The sequence below is a fragment of the Scyliorhinus torazame genome, chromosome 21 (assembly GCF_047496885.1).
Source record: "Scyliorhinus torazame isolate Kashiwa2021f chromosome 21, sScyTor2.1, whole genome shotgun sequence".
NCBI classification, from domain to species: Eukaryota; Metazoa; Chordata; class Chondrichthyes; order Carcharhiniformes; family Scyliorhinidae; genus Scyliorhinus; species Scyliorhinus torazame.
In genome coordinates this window covers 86,122,713-86,143,982 of record NC_092727.1, presented here as the reverse complement: position 1 = coordinate 86,143,982, position 21,270 = coordinate 86,122,713, and the positions used below count along the sequence as shown (strand labels likewise).

At 45.7% G+C, this 21,270-nt stretch overlaps 1 protein-coding gene across 11 annotated transcripts in view; it reads right to left on the bottom strand.

Moving 5' to 3' along the window:
- Nucleotides 1-16,777: 16,777 nt before the first annotated feature.
- LOC140398384 (formin-like protein 1) overlaps nt 16,778-21,270 on the bottom strand; it is a 383,709-nt gene continuing 379,216 nt past the window's right edge. For all 11 annotated transcript variants that reach the window (XR_011937470.1, XR_011937471.1, XR_011937472.1 and 8 more), the window contains one exon: nt 16,778-21,172. Coding sequence is in view for 6 of the 11 variants with exons in the window: in XM_072487013.1 (XP_072343114.1) it covers nt 21,069-21,172 (104 nt within the window). In the remaining 5 variants the exon portion in view is untranslated. The remainder of the gene's footprint in view (nt 21,173-21,270) is intronic.

Below are 21,270 nucleotides of genomic sequence, written 5' to 3'. Positions count from 1 at the left end.
ATTCACCGACTGACCACTAGGAGTCTCATTAGTTTCTAATGAATGTTAGAGTCAGGTGACCTCAGACTGACTGGCGAGCTGGGAGAGGTTGCTTGTGCATGTTCATACTGTTATTCATCTGTTGTTTTATATATGGTTGACCCATAATAATGTTAATAAATTGCTCATAACTTTAGCTACCAATTTTCTTGTAATATAAATCAGGCCATCCAACAAGAACATTACAATATGGTGCGTGAACATCTCTTACGGGAGAATGAACTTCAGTTAGAAGACGCAATCAAGATTTGCCACGCTAATGAACTAGCTGCGCAACATATCAGCACATTGAATGTACAAATTTTTGGTGCAAAAACTGGAAGCGATGCCGATGCCATAGATGTTATGCCGCACTCAAAAATAAAATGTGGTCTCAGCAGCGGCAGCCATTTTAACCACTCACCAGAAGTAGCCATTACATGCAAAAGATGTGGAAACAGGCACCTACCGAGGCCATGTCCAGCATTTGGCAAGATTTGCACAACAAAATCATTTTGTGAAACATCACAAGCAAAAATGTTCAACGTTAATGTAGGGAAGTCAATTAATACAATTAATATTAATTTGGAAGGCACATTGTTTATTGATGTTGTCTCGGATGAAGACAGGGCAAAGACAACCAAAAAGAATAAAATGTTGCCCATAACAACGAAAAGTGATAAAAATGACAATGAACCAGTAACAAAGGACAAGTCGACAGTTCTTTCTTGATAAATCAATCGTTTATCACTGTAAAGTTGGATGCAGGCGCAAGAGCAAACCTCATATGAGATATCAATATTATGCAATTAAAACCAAAAATATTGAACAAATCAGTCTTGTTGGGGGACCAGAATGGTCAGCAAATTGACACATTGGGAACATGTGAACTGGATGTACAAGGAAAAGATAGAGTTCACAAATTAGAATTTTCGATTGTAGCTGAAGATCGTGAGTCATTATTAGGTGATGAAGCATGTGAAGCACTAGAACTGATGAAAAGAGTATATAGCATTGGCTGCATTGAGCACACACAGTGGATCGGTGAAGTCCATTGTGCAAGCATTCCAGAAATATTCCAGGGTTTTGGTGTTTTGCCTTTCACTTATATGATTCAATTAAAAAATGATGCACAACCAGCGATACATGTTCTGAGAAGAGTTCCTGCACCATTACGTGACCGTCTAAAATCTGAAATAGACAGGATGACACATCTTGGCGTAATAAAAAAAATTGAAAAGCCGACAGATTGGGTCAATTCAATGGTTTGTGTAAAAAAAAATAATGATCTTCGAATATGCATGGATCCCAAAGATTTCAATGCAATTATGAAAAGGGAACTATCCGATACCTAAAAGAGATAGGTATGTCTGGTGCAAAATATTTCAGCAAACTTGATGCTTCACAAGGATTCTGGCAGTTCAAGCTGGATGAAGAAAGTATCAAACACTGTACGTTTGATACTCCGTTTGGCAGATATTGTTTTCTTCGTATGCCCTTAGGCATAATCTCAGCATCAGAAATAGTTCACAGAGCGATGGAACACATTGTTGAAGGTATTCAAGGTGTCCGAGTATATGTCGATGACATAATAATGTGTTCCATCCAAGAGGAAGACAATGGCAGGCTCATTAGGGTTTTACAAAACATCAGAAGAAATGGGCTACGACTCAATAAGACCAAATGTCAGTTTGGTGGAAAGGAAATAATGTTCTTAAGAGACTGATTATCTGGTCAAGGAATAAAGCTTGATGACATGAAGATAAAATCCATCATAAATATGCAACAGCCTAAAGATAAAAAGGGAATACTAAGAGTACTGGGCATGATCAACCTAATTGAAAAGTTCATGCCAAATCTCTCAGCCAAGACAGCATGTCTTTAAGATATTCCGAAGAAAGTGAACAACCTCACTTGGACTGAAAAGCATGAACAAGAATGGATAACACGAAAGAAAGCTCGAACATCCACACAGTATTAACATTTTTCGATCCAACAGAAGATTTCAACAGATGTATCGAAGAATGGTCTAGATGCAGTATTGCTGCAACAGGAAAATGGTAGTAATTGGAAACCAGTAGCATATGCTTCAAGATCTATGACAGAATCTGAATGTCGTTATGCACAGAAGAAAAAATGTGTTCAGGGCTAGTGAATGGTTTGGAGAAATTCCACAGCTACGTATATGGCCTACCTATGCTCATTGTCAAGACAGGTCATAGACCATTGGTTGCAATAATCAAGAAGAATCTCAGTGAAATGTCACCTCGCATTCAACGGATGATGATGAAACTTCAAAGATATGACATTGAATTAATCTATACACCGGGCAAACACACTGTGGTAGCGGATGAATTGTCCAGAGCTGCAACAGTACAAGATGACAATTCCATTGGAGAGGATGTGCAAGTCCATGTAGATATGATTACGGAAGCAATACCAATGTCGGATGCAAAGTCAAAACTTATTGCTGAAGAAAAAAGGATGAAGTATTACAAATGGTGATACATAATTTCAACAATGGATGGCCGAAAGGTTCATGTTCTAAGTATCATCACATACGATCAGAGCTAAGTGGTTTGTCACTGAGGCAAGAGAGAATTGTAATTCCACAGTCTCTGCGCAAGGAAATACGACAAAAGATTCATGAGGGCCACCTTGGAATCGAGAAATGCAAGAGAAGAGTGCAAGATACTGTATATTGGCTGGGAATAAACAAAGACATACAGAACATGGTGGAAAAGTATACTGCTTGGCAACGATATCAATATCGACAAGCAAAGGAACCGATGAAAATAGGTGAAATTGTGTCAGTTCCTTGGCAAAAGGTTTGGATAGACTTATTCTACCTTGATGGTAAAGAATATTTGCTGGTAGTAGACTACTACTCAAATTATCCAGAGGTAGCACAATTATCTAGCTCAAAAGCAAATTGTGTAATCATGCACACAAAAGCAATGTTTGCATGACATGGAATATCTGAGGTAGTAATGAGTGATATTGGACCATGCTTCAATAGTAAAGAATAGATGGAATTTGCACAGCAATATGATTTTAAGCATGTAACGTCAACTCCATTATACTCACAATCAAATGCATAGCAGAAAAAAGGGTTCAGATAGTCAAGCAATTACTGAAGAAGGCTATAGACAGTAAAGATGATCCATATTTAGCATTGTTAAGCTATCGAACATCTCCATTAAGTTGTGGTTCATCGCCAGCAGAAATATTGATGAATCAGAAACTACTCTGCCATGCCATACCAAGCAAAGAGCAAATGAGACGATAAGAGATCAAATGGAATCTCAAAAGAAGAAAAGGAATATTATAACAAGTCTGCCAGGAGTCGGAAACCTTTGAAACCAGATGATGTAGTGAGAGTGAAGGATCCTGATGGCTGGTCAAAATGTGCTGAGGCATTGCAGAAAACAGATCCAAGGCCCTATACTGTGATAACTGAGTAAGGACAGGTTTTAAGAAGGAATAGACGCTGATTCTTAAAAGTTAAACAGCCTGTTGCTGCACAGCAAGGTTAGGATGTATATGAAAGTCTATATTCATCGAAACCGACACAAGTAGTGAGCGAGTCAAATGTCAATGTACAGAATGATGTTTAGAACAATGATACAATCGTAGTAGATGCACCGACAGAAGTTCAGAACCATCACATAGATTCACCAGGTTTACCAAAGCTGAGATGTTCAACGAGAAACCGTAAAAAACCCGGAACGGTTGAATCCATGAATGGACAATATAACTGTACATGATGTAAAATACATTATTATGCATATCATATGTAATATTTATTGAAATAATGTATTATATGTTTTCTTTGAAATCTCTGGGAAAGGGGTTGTAGTGTTATGCATAAGCAAGTGTATATGTAAATAGGTATCGCCAGTAGGTGTCAGGCAAGTGACAGCACGTGACGCTGTATTCTGGAGGGAGTCTGGAGGAGAAATTGTTGTGGTCAGTCGTGCTTTTTTAGTTCCAGTTTAATAGCATTAGTTTCCTAACGACAGTTGTTATATAATAAATTTCACTAGCCTTGAGCTAGATGTTTTGCAGTACGCCGACTCAGTAACTGTCGCTGTACAAGAACATAACAGCGGTGATTGGTTCTGCTGTTTCTGGAATATTCCTCAGTGAGACCAGGGGCGTCATTCTCCGACCCCCCAGCGGGTCGGAGAATGGCCATTGGCCGCCGTGAATCCCGCCCCCGCCGGTTGCCGAAGTCTCCGGCACCGGATATTCAGCGGAGGCGGGAATCGGGCCATGCCGTTTGGCAGGCCCCCCCGCTGGATTCTCCGGCCCGGATGGGCCAAAGTCCCGCCGATAAATTGCCTGTCCCGCCGGCGTGGATTAAACCACCTTTTGAACGGCAGGACAAGGCGGCGTGGGCAGGCTCCGGGGTCCTGGGGGGGGCGCGGAGCGATCTGGCCCCGGGGGGTGCCCCCACGGTGGCCTGGCCCGCGATCAGGGCACACCGATCCGCGGGCGGGTCTGTGCCGTGGGGGCACTCTTTCCCTTCCGCCTCCGCTACGGTCTCGACCATGGCGGAGGCGGAAGAGACTCCCTCCACTGCGCATGTGCGGGAAACTGTCAGTGGCCGCTGACGCTCCCGCGCATGCGCCGCCCCGAGATGTCATTTCCGCGCCAGCTGGCGGGGCAACAAAGGCCGTTTCCGCCAGCTGGCGGGGCAGAAATTCCTCTGGCGTCGTCCTAGCCCCTCAATGTTGGGGCTCGGCCCCCAAAGATGCGGAGCATTCCGCACCTTTGGGGTGGCGCGATGCCCGTCTGATTGGCACCGTTTTGGGCGCCAGTCGGCGGACATCGTGCCGTTTCGGGAGAATTTCGCCCCAGGTTCTATATTTTACTTTCAGTTTCAATTCTGGCAGTGGAGGTGAAGGATACCAGCTGAAGTCTTTCCCAGAGGCTTTCTCTCTGCATGAAAAGATCCGTTCAACGTTTTCTCTCAAATAAGCCTGGGAATATTTGATCCCTTAAAAGGGCCTGGAGGAGACCCCACAGGCTGCAACAAGAAACAAATAATCTGTCAACCCAGAAAAGGTCTGAGTTTGGTGTCTAAAAACTTCCAAAAGTCAGTGTGGGCTGCAACATTAGAACTTTAAATCTCACTCATACCGGGAAGAAATCCTCAACTGAAGCCAGGACCCTCACCTTTATTTCATTTGCCTTAATCCTTATCATTTCAAACTCCATGCCCCCCTATCCCCCTCCGTGTTTGTCTGTCTTTTGTGTGTTTGGGTAGAGGGTGGTGTAGTGATATCATGGTTCTGTTGTAATTTACCGACTGACCACTAGGAGTCTCATTAGTATATAAGTGAATGTTGGAGTCAGGTGACCTCAGACTGACTCGGGAGCTGGGAGGGAGATAGTGGTTTGTACACATTCATACTGTCATTCATCTGTTGTTTTGTATATATTTAATCCACAGTTAATGTTAATAAATCATTCATAGCTTTAGCTACAAGTGTTCTTGTAATATAAATCAGGCCATCTGACAAGAACATTACAGGTCGGATGATAAAAGAAGCATAATAGATTAGCTGGCCGTTATTCTGTTGTAATTACTGCATATTTCAACTTTGTTTCTGTTATAAATAAACAGTTGTTGTGTTCAACTTACAAACCTGGTGGCGAGAACTTATTGGGCAGTCAAGGGTCAAAGATTCTGCGAATCGTATACTAATTATTAGTCAATTCACTTGAGTTGGGACTCCTTGACATTCAATGGCATTCCCATCAGTGAATCCCCACTATCAACACCCTGAGGATTACCATTGACCAGAAACTGAACTGGACTAGACATATAAATACCGTGGCTACAAGATCAAGTTAGAGGCAAGGAATTGTGCAGAGAGTAACTCACCTCCTGATTCCCCAAAGCTCATTGTGAGTGTATCAATGTCACAGGGACTGCAATGGTTCATGAAGGCAGTTCACCACCACCTTCTCAAGGACAATTAAGAATGGGCAATAAATGCTGGTCTAGCCAGCGGTGCCCACAACCCATGAATGAATTTTTAAAAAATGTTGACAGGACTCACGGCTGTGAAGTGTCCAGTGCTTTCAGCCATTCCTTGATATCAGGTGGAGTGAATCAAAGTGGCTGAGGACTGGCACCTGTGATACCATGGACCACAGGAACAAACATTAGACCATTCACTTAGTACTTCTGGCTGAAGATGGTTTCAAATATTTCAGCCTTATTTTCTGCACCGATGTGCTAATGCAGATGGGGATATATGTGGAGTCTGCTCTCCTGGTTAGTTGTTTCATTGTCCCACACCATTCACAAGTGGATGTGACGGTACTGCAGAGCTTAAATCTGACCTGTTGGTTGTGGGTTCACTTAGATCTCTGTATCGCTCGCTGCCTCCACTGTTTAGCATATAGGTAGGCCTGTGTTGTAGCTTCATCAGGCTGACACCTCATTTTTCGGTATGCCTGGAGTTGCTTCAGGCATGCGCTCCTGCATTCTTCATTGGACCAAGGTCGATCCATTGGTTTGATAGTAAAGTTAGATAGGGGAACATAGGGTTCCCTGAGGTTAGATTATGGTTATATACAATCCTGCTGCTGCTGATGGCCCACGGTGCCTCATGGATTCCCTGTTTGAATCGCTAGGTCTGTTTGAAATCTATCCCATTTAGCAAGGTGGTAGTGCCACACAACACAGTGGAAGGTATCCTCAATGTGAAGACAGGGTTTTGTCTCTACAAAGACTGTGCAGTGGTCAGTCGTACCAATACTGTCATGGATGCATCTCCGACAGGTGAGGTCAAGGTGAAGTAAACATTTTCCTCATGTTAAAAGCATAGAAAAAAAAAACAGGAGCAGGAGGCCATTTGGCCTTTCGAGCCCGCTCCGACATTCATTATGATCATCCAACTCAATAGCCTAATCCCTTTTTTCCCCCATATCCTTTGATCCCCTTCGCCATAGAAACATGTTGGTTCCTTACTGACTGCCGCTGACCCAGTCAAGCAGCTATGTCCTTCAGGACTCGGTCAGTAGTGGTGCTACCAAGCTACTCTTGGTGATGAACATTGAAGTCCCCCACCCAGGGTACATTATTGCCCTTGCCACCTTCAGTCAGTGCTTCCTCCAATTGCTTTTCAACATGAAGGTGTATTGATTCATCAGCTGGGGTAGGTTGAGGGGCAGGGCGGGGGGTGGTGTGGCATGGGGGGATGAAAGTAGTAGGTGGTAATCAGCAAGAGGTTGCCTTGCTTGTCTTTGACCCAAACAGTGCCTTTCACAACCACCGGACATCCCAGAGCACCAAACAACCGATGATGTACTTTTGAAATATTGCTCCTGAGGACCTATGGCAGCCATTTTAAGCACAGCAAGTTCTCTTTTGATGCATGATCAATTGCACAAAGACACAACTGAGGCTTTATTGCTCTAAGATGTGTGGCCTCCCACAGCAGCTGGCGAAATGGCTGCAGCATGGAAGACACACATATTTATACTCCGCCTACTGGGCGGAGCCAGCAGGCAGGGACTACCACCGTACCTGTAGTACAGGTCCTACCATACATCACCTAATAGAGGTGCAACAGTGGTTTACCACATTCACCCCCTGTTAAAATTGAGTCTGGCGGGGGTGGTGGAGAACTATATACAACAAATAGTTTTCATTTTTACATTTACATTTACAATATTTGATAAAGAGAAAAAAATGTCTTTTGAAGTCCAGTGGACCAGTTAGAGGTTTAACCGGTCCGGGGCCTTGATGTGCCGCTGGGGGCGACGTAATGGTGGCGTCGATGCCGATACTGGTCTGATGTCCGGTACCTCTGGGAGCGTGCCGAAATCCTCTTCATCCTCGGGCATGGGCAGGGGGAGGACGGATTGTCCCGGGGGGTTGCGGCTGGGAGCGCCGGGGGAGGGGAGGGTGGTGAAGGGCCAGGGGTGTGTGTGTGTGGAACCTGCTGGTGCCAGGTCCCTGAGGGCTTTGATGACGGTGGCAGACGTCATATTGGGGCATGGGATGGCGAAGGGGAATCTGGAGTACTCATCGACACACTGAGAAAATACGTGTTACGGTCGGTGGAGGGGAGGGGCCCTTTGAAATCCACGCTGAGTTGCTCAAAGGGGCAGAAGGCCTTCATCAGGCGCGCACGGTCCGGTCGATAGAAGTGCGGCTTGCACTCATCACAGACCTGGCAGTCTCTGGTGATTGTCCGTACTTCCTCGACGGAGTAGGGCACATTGCGGGCCTTTATGAAATGGAACAACCGTGTGATTCCCGGGTGACAAAGGCTGTTGTGCAGGGTCCGGAGTCGGTCTACTTGTGCGCTGGCACATGTACCTCGGGTTAGGGCGTCTGGGGGCTCGTTGAGCTTGCCGGGGCGATGCAAAATCTCGTAATTGTAGGTGGAGAGCTCGATCCTCCACCTCAAGATCTTATCATTCTTGATCTTGCCCCGCTGTGTTATTGAACATGAAGGCTACCGACCATTGGTCAGTGAGGAGAGTGAATCTCCTGCCAGTCAAGTAATGCCTCCAATGCCGCACAGCTTCAACGATAGCTTGGGTCTCTTGTTCGACGGATGAGTGCCGAATTTCTGAGGCATGAAGGGTGCGGGAAAAGAATGCCACGGGTCTGCCTGCCTGATTGAGGGTGGCGGCTAGGGTGACGTCTGATGCATCGCTCTCTACTTGAAAGGGCAGTGTCTCATCTACTGCATGCATCCCGGCCTTGGCGATATCGGCTCTGATACGGGCAAAGGCCTGTTGTGCCTCGGCCGTCAGGGGAAAATGGGTTGATTGTATGAGTGGGCGGGCCTTGTCCGCATAGTTTGGGACCCACTGAGCGTAGTACGAAAAGAACCCCAGGCAGCGTTTGAGGGCCTTGGCGCAGTGGGGGAGGTGGAGCTCCATGAGGGGGCGCATGCGGTCAGGTTCGGGCCCCAGAACTCCGTTCTGGACCACATAGCCGAGGATGGCTAAGCGGGCTTGCTAAACACGCACTTCTCCTTGTTGTAGGTGAGGTTTAGGAGAGTGGCGGTGCGGAGAAATTTGGCAAGGTTGGCGTCGTGGTCCTGCTGATCATGGCCACAGATGGTGACGTTGTCTAGGTACGGAAAGGTGGCCCGCAAACTGTACCGGTCGACCATTCGGTCCATCTCCCTTTGGAAGACCGAGACCACGTTGGTGACGCTGAAGGGAACCCTGAGGAAGTGATAGAGGCAGCCGTCTGGCTCGAAGGCAGTGTATGGACAGTCCGATTTACGAATGGGGAGCTGGTGGTAGGCAGATTTGAAGTCTACCGTTGAGAAGACCCGGTACTGTGCAATCTGATTGACCATATCAGATATGCGTGGGAGGGGGTACGCGTCGAGCTGCGTGTACCGATTGATGGCCTGGCTGTTGTCCACGACCATTCTGTGTTTCTCCCCAGTTTTAACTACTACCACTTGGGCTCTCCAGGGGCTGTTGCTGGCCTCGATGATGCCTTCCCGAAGCAGCCGCTGGACCTCGGACCTGATGAAGGTCCTGTCCTGGGTGCTGTACCGTCTGCTCCTGGTGGCAACGGGTTTGCAATCCGAGGTTAGATTTGCGAAGAGGGAAGGTGGATCGACCTTTAGGGTTGCGAGGCCGCACACAGTAAGGGGTGGTAGGGGCCCGCCGAATTTCAGGGTGAGGCTCTGGAGGTTGCACTGGAAGTCCAGGCCAAGTAGTAGGGCAGCGCCGAGGTTAGGGAGGACGTAGAGACGGAAGCCACTGAATTCTACGCCCTGGACCGTGAGTGTGACCATACAGTACCCCTGGATCACCACGGAATGGGATCCGGAGGCCAATGAGATTCTTTGGTTGGCGGGGTGTATGTGAGGGAGCAGCGCCTTACCGTATCCTGGTGGATGAAGCTTTCGGTGCTCCCGGAGTCCAGCAGGCAAGAGGTCATGTGTCTGTTGATTTTAACGCTGGTCGATGCGGTGGCCAGGTTGTGCGGACGAGACTGGTCGATGGTCACTGAGGCGAGTCGTGGTCGGTCATCGCTGGTGTTGGATGATGGGGAGCCTGGGGGGCACAGGTTCTGAAACGCTGGCTGTGCCCATGTGCCGTGGGAGAGACAAGATGGCGGCGCCTGAAGATCTTGAGGACAAAATGGCGGCACCCATGGGCCGCACGTGGCGGGGGTTGAACAAGATGGCGGCGCCCATGGGGCACACGTGTTGCTCGGAGGGAAAGATGGCAGCGCCCACTGGCCGCGTTTGGTCCGAAGGGGAGAAGATGGCGGCACCCACTGGCCGCGTAAGGTCTGAGGGGTAGAAGATGGCGGTGCCCACTGGCCGCGTGTGGTCCGGGGAGGTGAAGATGGCGGAGCCCATTGTCCGTAAACGAGGGGGGTTGGGGCAATAGCGGCGACTGCATGGGCCTGGCACACCGCGGCGAAGTGCCCTTTCCTGCCGCAAGCCTTACAAAGGGCAGCGCGGGCCGGACAGCATTGGCAGGGGTGTTTCTGGTGGCCGCAAAAGTAACATCGGGGACCTCCGGGGTTCGCTGGCTGGCATGTGGCGCATGCGTATTGGCTGGGTAAGGCCCCCGCTGGGGCGGCCGTCTGTGGGGTCCATGATGCGTAGGAGGGGTGGGCCATGCAGCTGGGGTTGTGGGCCTGAATGTTGCGCGAGGCGACCGTCCTAGAGAGCGCTAGTTTTTTTGTCTCTGCTAGGTCGAGCGTGGCCCATTCTAACAGTCGCTGGCGTATGAGGTCCGACCCAATCCCCGTAATAAACGTGTCCCGCATAAGGAGGTTTGAATGTTCAGTGGCCGTAACGGCCTGACAATCACAGACCCGGACGAGTGGGATTAGGGCCCGCCAGAAGTCTTCTATGGACTCACCAGGGAGTTGAGAGCGAGTGGCGAGTACTTGCCTGGCGAAAAGCGTGTTCGTCTTCTGAGCGTAATTCTCTTTGAGAAGCGTCCTGGCTTTGGCGTAGTTTGGCGCGTCCTGGATTAGCGGAAAGACGCTGGAGCTCAGTCTTGAGTACAGGATCTGTATCTTCTGAGCCTCCGAGACAGGGCTGGGCGCCGAGTTGATGTACGCCTTGAAACAAGCTAGCCAGTGTGAAAGTCCTTTTTGGTGTCGCTTGAATGCGGATCCAGCTGCAGGCGATTCGGTTTGATACGAAGGTCCACCTTTTGAAAATCTTAAGAGCAATAAATTGATGCACAATCAATTGCACAAAGACTTGAGTTGGGTACAACTGAGGCTTTATTGCTCTAAGATGTGTGGCCTCCCACAGCAGCTGGTGAAATGGCTGCAGCGTGGAGGACACACATATTTATATTCCGCCTACTGGGCGGAGCCAGCAGGCAGGGACTACCACCGTACCTGTAGTACAGGTCCTACCATACATCACCTAATAGAGGTGCAACAGTGGTTTACCACACCCTCAAACAGCAACGTGGTAATGACTGGATCATTTGGTTTTCTGACAAAGATTGAGGGACAAATATTAACCAGGACACCAGGGATAACTCCCTTGCTTTTCTTTGAAACAGACTCATGGGATCTTGCCACCTGAGAGGGCAGGCAGAGCTTAACTTCTTATCTGAAAGATGGCATGTCCTGCAGAGCACTCCCTCAGTACCATGCATGTTCATTTTTGTGCTCAAGCCCAGGGATAGGACTTGAACCCACAGCGTGAGAGTAAGAGACACGGCTGATGAATCAAATAAAAGTATGATTTTGATGCTTTTTAAAAACTGCTGAGCAGTAAATCATAGAATTCTTACAGTGCAGAAGGACGCTATTCGGCCCATTGAGTCTACACTACCCCTCCGAAAGCACACCGGACCTAGGCCCACGCCCCTACCCTATCACTGTAACCCCACTTAACATGCACATCCCTGGACACGAAGGGACAATTTTAGCATAACCAATCCACCTAACCCACCCATCTTTGGGAAGAAACTGGAGTACACAGCGGAGACCCACTCAGGAAGAAATGGAATATTATCCCTGTAATTGGCATTGAAACATAAGTAGTACTCCAACTAAAAATATAGGAAAGCATAGTGATACTTGACTAGAATGATTTGCTCAGTTATTACAAGTTTAAATAATGCATTGTCCACTGCTGTGTATTTAACATTCTAGATGCTGAGGGATCTATCAGCTTAAACAATGTTGCAGGGATTAAATTCCACTACCTATGTAATCAGGACTCTGAGTAAGAGAATTAGCATGTCATCAACTTGCAACATTAGTTAGGTAAAAAAAGGTAAGCTAAAGGGCACGGTAGCACAGTGGGTAGCACAGTTGTGCACAGCTCCAGTGTCCCAGGTTCGATTTCCGGCTTGGGTGTCTGTACATTTCCGGTCTGTATGGTGTCTGTACATTCTCCCCGTGTCTACGTGGGTTTCCTCCGGGTGCTCCGGTTTCCTCCCACAGTCCAAATATGTGCAGGTTAGGTATATTGGCCGTGATAAATTTCCCTTAGTGTCCAAAAAGATTAGGTGGCGTTACCGGGTTATGGGCATAGGGTGGAGGCGTGGGCTTAAGTAGGGTGCTCTTTCCAAGGGCCGGTAAAAAGGGCAGCACGGTATGTTTCTTGTGTCTTAAAACTTAAGTTGAAACTTAATTCATGCACATCAGGCATAAAGAACCTGCATTGGAGAAACTTTTCCATTTTTAATGCAACAGCTATCAAAATGCACTGAAACAAACTGAAAATGCCAAAGAGTTGTCAGTCGAAGAAAAACTCTGAAAAATTACAATTAAGAGTCGGGAAAAGTAACTCTCTTCCCTGTTCCACCTGAAGATTTGTCCGCTTTGTTGAGAGAACTGAACAAGCACAATTGGAGGATACAGTCATAAGAGCCAAGAGAATGGATTGAGATTTGTCTTGATGGAGGGTTTGATGAATGGATGTAAAAGGTTCAGTGGTCTCATGCGCATTGTAATTTTGCTCTGAACTCGCCCAAAATGTGACACCACGTTATTGGTTTACACGTGAATTTGTGGGAGAATGTAGAAAGAACTGCAGGTCACCATTAATGATAAAAGGGACGTAAATGAACACTGGCAACACGCTGATTGCTATGTTTGTGTCGAATTCTTTGGTGCACCATTCCAACATACAAATACAACTTCAAAATAGCACAAAATAATTTTACTCAAGCACTTCAGTCTGCAAACTACCGGACAAAATTAAAACCCGACACCTGTTGTGAAAAGGACCATGAAGGAAAAGGGTAGTCTTGAATCAGCAGAGCGGTCCTAGATCTGGTCCTATGTAATGAGACAGGATTGATTAATGATCTCATAGTTAGGGATCGTCTCGGAAGGAGCGATCACAATATGGTGGAATTTAAAATACAGCTGGAGGGTGAGAAGGTAAAATCAAACACTAGTGTTTTGTGCTTAAACAAAGGAGATTACAATAGGATGAGAGAAGAGCTAGCTAAGGTAGACTGGGAGCAAAGACTTTATGGTGAAACAGGTGAGGAACAGTGGAAAACCTTCCAAGCGATTTTTCACAGTGCTCAGCAAAGGTTTATACCAACAAAAAGGAAGGACGGTAGAAAGAGGGAAAATCGACCTTGGACTAAGGAAATAAGAGAGCGTATCAAATTGAAGGAAAAAGCATACAAAGTGGCAAAGATTAGTGGGAGATTAGAGGACTGGGAAATCTTTAGGGGGCAGCAGAAAGCTACTAAAAAAGCTATACAGAAGAGTAAGCTAGATTATGAGGGTAAACTTGCTCAGAATGTAAAAACAGATAGTAAAGGTTTCTACAAATATATAAAACAAAAAAGAGTGGCTAAGGTAAATATTGGTCCTTTAGAGGATGAGAAGGGAGATTTAATAATGGGAGATGAGGAAATGGCTGAGGAACTGAACAGTTTTTTTGGGTCGGTCTTCACAGTGGAAGACACAAATAACATGCCAGTGACTGATGGAAATGAGGCTATGACAGGTGAGGACCTTGAGATGATTGTTATCACTAAGGAGGTAGTGATGGGCAAGCTAATGGGGTTAAAGGTAGACAAGTCTCCTGGCACTGATGGAATGCATCCCAGAGTGTTAAAAGAGATGGCTAGGAAAATTGCAAATGCACGAGTGATAATTTACCAAAATTCACTAGACTCTGGGGTGGTCCCGGCAGATTAGAAATTAGCAAATGTGACACCACTATTTAAAAAAGGTCGGCAGAAAGCGGGTAATTATAGGCCAGTTATCTTAACTTCAGTTCTAGGGAAGATGCTGGAATCTATCATCAAGGAAGAAATAGCGCGGCATCTGGATGGAAATTGTCCCATTGGGCAGATGCAGCATCGGTTCATAAAGGGCAGGTCGTGCCTAACTAATTTAGTGGAATGTTTTGAGGACATTACCAGTGCGGTAGATAACAGGGAGCCAATGGATATGGTATAGCTGGATTTCCAGAAAGCTTTTGCCAAGGTGCCACACAAAAGGTTGCTGCATAAGATAAAGATGCATGGCATTAAGGGTAAAGTAGTTGCATGGATAGAGGATTGGTTAATTAATAGAAAGCAAAGAGTGGGGATTAATGGGTGTTTCTCTGGTTGGCAATTAGTAGCTAGTGGTGTCCCTCAGGGATCAGTGTTGGGCCCACAATTATTCACAATTTACATAGATGATTTGGAGTTGGGGGCCAAGTGCAATGTGTTCAAGTTTGCAGACGACACTAAGATGAGTGGTGAAGCAAAAAGTGCAGAGGACACCGGAAGTCTGCAGAGGGATTTGGATAGGTTAAGTAAATGGGCCAGGGTCCGGCAGATGGAATCCAATGTTGACAAATGTGAGGTTATCCATTTTGGTAGGAATAACAGCAAAAGGGATTATTATTTAAATGATAAAATATTAAAACATGCTGCTGTGCAGAGAGACCTGGGTGTGCTAGTGCATGAGTCACAAAAAGTTGGTTTACAGGTGCAACAGGTGATTAAAAAGGCAAATGGAGTTTTGTCCTTCATTGCTAGAGGGATGGAGTTTAAGACTAGGGAGGTTGTGCTGCAATTGTATACGGTGTTAGTGAGGCCACACCTGGAGTATTGTGTTCAGTTTTGGTCTCCTTACCTGAGAAAGGACGTACTGGCGCTGGAGGGTGTGCAGAGGAGATTCACTAGGTTAATCCCAGAGCTGAAGGCGTTGGATTACAAGGAGAGGTTGAGTAGACTGGGACTGTACTCATTGGAATTTAGAAGGATGCGGGGAGATCTGATAGAAACATATAAATTTCTGAAGGGAATAGATAAGATAGATGCGGGCAGGTTGTTTCCACTGGCGGGTGAAAGCAGAACTAGGAGGCATAGCCTCAAAATAAGTGGAAGTAGATTTAGGACTGAGCTTAGGAGGAACTTCTTCACCCAAAGGGTTGTGAATCTATGGAATTCCTTGCCCAGTGAAGCAGTTAAGGCTCCTTCATTAAATGTTTTTAAGATCTGTTTTTTGAAGAATAAAGGGCTTAAGGGTATGGTGTTCAGGCCGGAAAGTGGAGCTGAGTCCACAAAAGATCAGCCATGATCTCATTGAATGGTGGAGCAGGCTCGAGGGGCCACATGGCCTACACCTGCTCCTAGTTCTTATGTTCTTTGCAATCATTTGCAGTTCTCATCAAAGCTGGAATGGCTGTATGATAATTTGATACATCATCAGTGACTAAATCTTCTATGAAAACATAAGGTACACCATGATGGAGTGATGACTATGGTCAGAGCATGTGAAGTCAACAGGGTGGCACAGTGGTTAGCCCTTTTACCTCACAGCATCAGGGACCTGAGTTCAATTCTGGCCTTGGGTGACTGTGTGGAGTTTGCACTTTCTCCCGGCGTCTGCATGGGTTTCCTCCCATAGTCCAAAGGAGTGCAGGTTAGATGGATTGGCCATGCTAAATTTCCCTTTGGTGTCCAAAGAAGTGCAGGTGAGGTGGTTTGGCAATGCTAAATTACTCCTTGGTGTCTAAAGATGTGCAGGTTAGGCAAGGTTATGGAGATATGGCAGGGGAGTGGGCCTAGGTGGGGTGCTGTTTCAGAGGGTTGGTGCAGACTTAACCAGACCTTATGGTTCTATAATGGGCAGCAAATAACAAAACACAAATAGAGAGTTGAGGTTAAGAGTAGATCCTCAGACTGGCTGAACTCGGTTGGTCGGAAAGAACGTTGATTCTCTGGCTGATCGCCGAACCCGATTTCGGCGTCAGCGACTGGAGAACCCCGCCAAGGGTCTTTCAGATTACAAAAGTGTAGAGGTGTACCCACTTGGAGGGCAGCCCAAAATTAAGGGCCATCATATAAGATGGTGACTAATAAATCCAATAAGGAATTCTTCTTTACCCAGACGATGGTTAGAATGTGGATCTAGGAGCAGTTCAGCCATAGACTCAATTAAAGGAAAAGGTAGATAAACACATGAATAAAAATCGAGCATTATGGTAACAGTTGAAATTAGATAGAGTTGGAGAAAGCTCAAGTGGAGGATAAACACCAATATGGACCAGGTAGGCTGAATCACCTGTTTCTATGCCATTCTATATTAACATTGCAAAAAACAAAATTGTTTAAGAAAGACATTCATTTTTATGATTTTCGGGGCCTGAAGCGAAAAGTTAGTTGTGATCCAGTGCTTTCAACAAGACAAATGAAAAATAAATCTTTTATATTTATTCAAAATGTGAGGGTAGGTTTAAAAAAATTAATAACAAGTAAACTCTTCCTGTGATATTAAATAATCCCATCAACCGCAGAGCAAAACTTTCTTTGAAATACAGACATTTATTATTAGTGCATAAAAAAATTATCCATTCATGTTCTTTTATAATCTCTGAAATATATGTATGCATTTCTTTTACAATCCATTTGTACACACTTCTGCTCATTTAAGTTTACATTTTGGGTCTCGAATTGAATTCGAGCAGGACGGAGGAATTCTCTGAATATGAAAAAACGCAACAACAAAAAAATAAGTAGCGTAGAAAGTCTCGTCTCAGACATGGCTGAGACCATCGTAGGCACGAGCCAGTTATATTGGACACTCAAGGCAATGGGACTGATGGCCAGCAAAGCAGTGCCTGCTCAGAACTGTCAGGATAAGCTAACCACCTTGTGGAATAGAGGCAGGGAATGCTGGAAATGCTCAGCAGGTCAGGCAGCACCTGTGGAGCGAGAAACAGAGTTGGCATTTAAGTTCTGCGGCCTTGCCGCTGGTTCGTTTGCAAGGTCACAGACCGACCGGAAATGTCGTTTCCTCGCTACAGACGCTGCCTGACTGCTGAGTATTTCCGACATTTTCTGCTTCTGTTTCACATTTCCAGCATCAACAGTATTTTGCTTTTGTACCAGGTCACGTGGACTAAATGGCAGAGACACCTTTCTGCTTCAGGATACTGTCATTGACTTCCTATAACACAAAATATTTACAAAGTGAGTTATAAAATACCACGTCGACTTGCATACAGGATTTGCCTTACATATAAGCCACACCCTTTAATTCAAGTCTTGTCACAGAGAAAAATGGATCCTGCTGAGAAGCCACACCACCAAGTCAAACTGATCTGTACCTTGAACTAAAACACTGCAGGCCTATAGATGGTTAACAAGATTCATGACAGTTCATTATAAATACAGCAATGACATGAGTGTTCTTTCTTTACCCGACAACAGGCATTTTCAGCAGGGTGACCATCCAATGTCAATATAATCATCAACATTGATACGTTTATTGCATAACACCTTCTGTGCATCTCAGCTACAGCCCACTCAGCCAAGGTCCCCCCCTTCTCCTCAAGCTCCTACCCTCCAACTCTCAAATGTGGTGTCCCCTTTGATCTGCATGGATTTTCTCCTCAAGTTGGAGAGGTAATTTGATGAAATTCTGCTCCTGACTCAGATCCTCGTTAGAGGAAATGCCTGGCAGAGATGGGACAACCATGGGGTCGATTCTGCAACCTGTACTTCCCACGTCGAGAGGTTCCATGCCAAGAGTGCCGAGATGTCCCATACAAATACTTTAGCACACACCACCAAGCCTATGTCAACCAAATCATTTTACTGGGTCACCGACTCCACTCGAGCCTCTTCCTTCTGTCCATACCATCAAGCGGACTTCCCTCTCCCCATTAATCTCAGCTGAGTTTTCTTAGACCAGATCCTCCCTCAACTATACCTTGTGTTTGCAAAATCATGTACAGGCCAGTTCTCAAACCAGATGGGTAGGTAGCAGACATGTTGCATGCATGCGCATTAACAAAAGAAGGGCCACAGACACCAACTTAGCTCAACACCACTGGAATTGATGCATACTACTTCCCAGCTTTGTTGTTGAATCTATGATACAACTATTGGCTATGGATCTGCAGGGGCCTAATAGAACAGGCTGGATATGCATCAATTACCAACAGTTTGTCTCTAAAGGTACAATCTCTCCACGTTGGTTTAATCAACCCCAGCCACATTGTTTGTTCTTTTTTGGCGACACTCTTAGGATGAGTTGCAGATTGATTCTTTGCCTGATTCACTTAAGAACACCAGCCTGAATTCGTAGCACACTCTTAACATAACAGGATCTCCCAAGGCCTTTCACAGGAATGTTACTGGACAAAAACTGATACCCTTTCATCTGATCCAGCTCAAAACAGCCAGTTTGAATTGCAGAGACACCAATTTAGCTGCACGATCCAGTTTCCATTGCATTGAGTATACTTGGTTCATCTAAGTGCCACACACACTGGATGGGAATATGTCCCCTTTTGCTCTGAAGCTCACATGGCATGGTGGTGTGAAGGCAAACCAAATGCACAGTTATTCTGCTAATCCATTTGCTGATCCCCTTTGAGTTCCACTGAAAAAGGATATGTGGATGTGAATGAGACGGAATTGAATATTTAATGATAATTTAGAAGAAAGATTTACAACCTCATATACAACTAGAAAATGATTTACACTGATCTGCAATAGTTGCAATAAGTGGAGTTACTGCTCCAAGGAATAATGCCACAATTTGGATTTCCATGTGCTTTCTAGTTCTGTTATATCCCACAGAATTTTTTTAAAAAAGTACAATAAGAATGAGATGCAAAAACAGTTTGATCCAATGGCTGGTGTTTGCATGGGATATCAGGAAATGAGTGACTTTAATGATGCATTAGACAGTGATTGGGCTGTGTATCTTAATGAGTATCCTAGAAGGTGCATCGGGATCCCAACATCTTTGAGTGAGGAGATCCTAAAACATTGAGAGGGTTCTCTTGATTTCCCACCATAACGTTTGGGAAAGATCAATGGAACATCCCAGGAGACAATGCAAACAGTCGTGTCCCCAAAGTATTATTGCAGAGGAGTCATGGAATTCAGGGCCACTAGTTCCAAAATACTGAGACGGTCTTGATACCAATTTTGTATCAGCCCACTTTAGTTTCGCAGGAATCTCAATCAAGAGTGGGAATAGCCTGAATTTCTTCCTCCCTGGTCCAGAGTATGTGGAAATCTCTTACAATTTTGGATTCTTGCTTGGCCTCTGATCCCAGCTGGAGGAGGAATCAGGTGTCGGGGGGGGGGGGGGGGGGGGGGCATGATTTTAACTCACTTAAAACCCCTCCACTTGCATTGAGTTACATTGGGCTCTGGTTTCAGCACAGACCAGGACTCAGTTCTGTGCCTTGGTGGTGACTTTGTCAAAAAAGCCCTTTGAGGATACCTTGGTGCCCCTTCTTAAAAATCTCCTTTTACTTTCAGTCTGGAACTAAATGCGAAATGAGATCCAAGTTCCACTGATCCACATATGGGATGTGTGAGGGCTGAATCTCTTTCAGGTGAGTGCCAGACTCGCGGAGGCCTGATTTTCATTGGCATGTTGGAGCCAAACTCTACATAGCATAAGCTTTTAAATTCTGGGTGACATCCCATGGTCAACCCACAAGACCAAACAACATATATGGGTTCCAATCCTATATACTCCCATTTTTCATGGCATGAGATGACTTTGAAAAAAGGTGATATAGTTAGTTATTTTTAAGGCTAATTTATAATTAGCACAGCCAAATACAGTTCTGTGTCATTGAATAATTGGGGATTAATCACCCCTTCGGCAACTGCTTCCCTGTTAGTAAACTCCTTGAATTAGAGTGATCACGGTAATTTGGAATAAAGATGTTCATTTTAATGTCACCGAGTTCAGCTGATCCTGTACCCTGAATTCGGTTTTTAGTCTCCTTTTGATTGTCCGTGTATCAGTAAAAATACTCCTGATAATTTTCAGGCAGTTTTAAATTTCCGCCCCAGTAGTTTTAAATGCAAAGCGAGGTGGCTAAAGCAGTGCAGGTACGTAAATAACGCCAGCTAAGAAACACTTCCAGTTCTGCATCTTCAGTCGTTAACCAAGAGAAACCCAGTGGGCATTGTGCTGTTGGGGGAGTGGGTGTGGGGTCCCTTCACCAAGGGCAATGAGTGACAGTCACATCTTGCCCTTCCAGTTTCCCGCACGTTTAAGGATTCCAAGCCTTTATTACTTGAGCTGTGTTTGGAATCTTATACCCTTCCTCCCCCAGCTTGGACCCCCAGAGCCACGTTTAATAATAATAATAATAATAATAATCTTTATTGTGACAAGTAGGCTTACATTAACACTGCAATGAAGTTACTGTGAAAATACCCTCGTCGCCACATTCCGGCGCCTGTCCGGGTACACAGAGGGAGAATTCAGAATGTCCAAATTACCTAACAGCACGTCTTTCGGGTCTTGTGGGAGGAAAGTGGAGTGCCCAGAGGAAACCCACGCAGACACAGGGAGAACGTGCAGACTCCGCACAGACAGTGACCCAATCTGGGAGTCGAACGTGGGATCCTGGCACTGTGACGCAACAGTGCTAACCACTGTCGACTGGTTAATTATTTAAGTCAATCACGTTGTGTTTACAAAAGGGATCTGTTATTAAACTGGGATTACTACATGGTGCAGAGCTGTGGCTGCAAGGTCCCATCTGGTGGTGGTTTGTTCACCCAGTTATGTATCTGATTCCCCCCCTCCCCCTGACAGCTCAGACAACTGGCTATAATGAGACTTCTCCAGTAACACGAAGATTTTGTTCGTCCATTCTCTTCCGAACACTTTTCCTCATGGCGTCTGCTCGCCTGTACGGCTGGTTGCGGAGATCTGCGGGTGAAAGATGAACACGGAGTGAGGCGAAATACAGAAGAATGGGAGAACAGCAGCAGCAGCTATTCGGCTCTGAAAACGTCGCTTGCTTATCC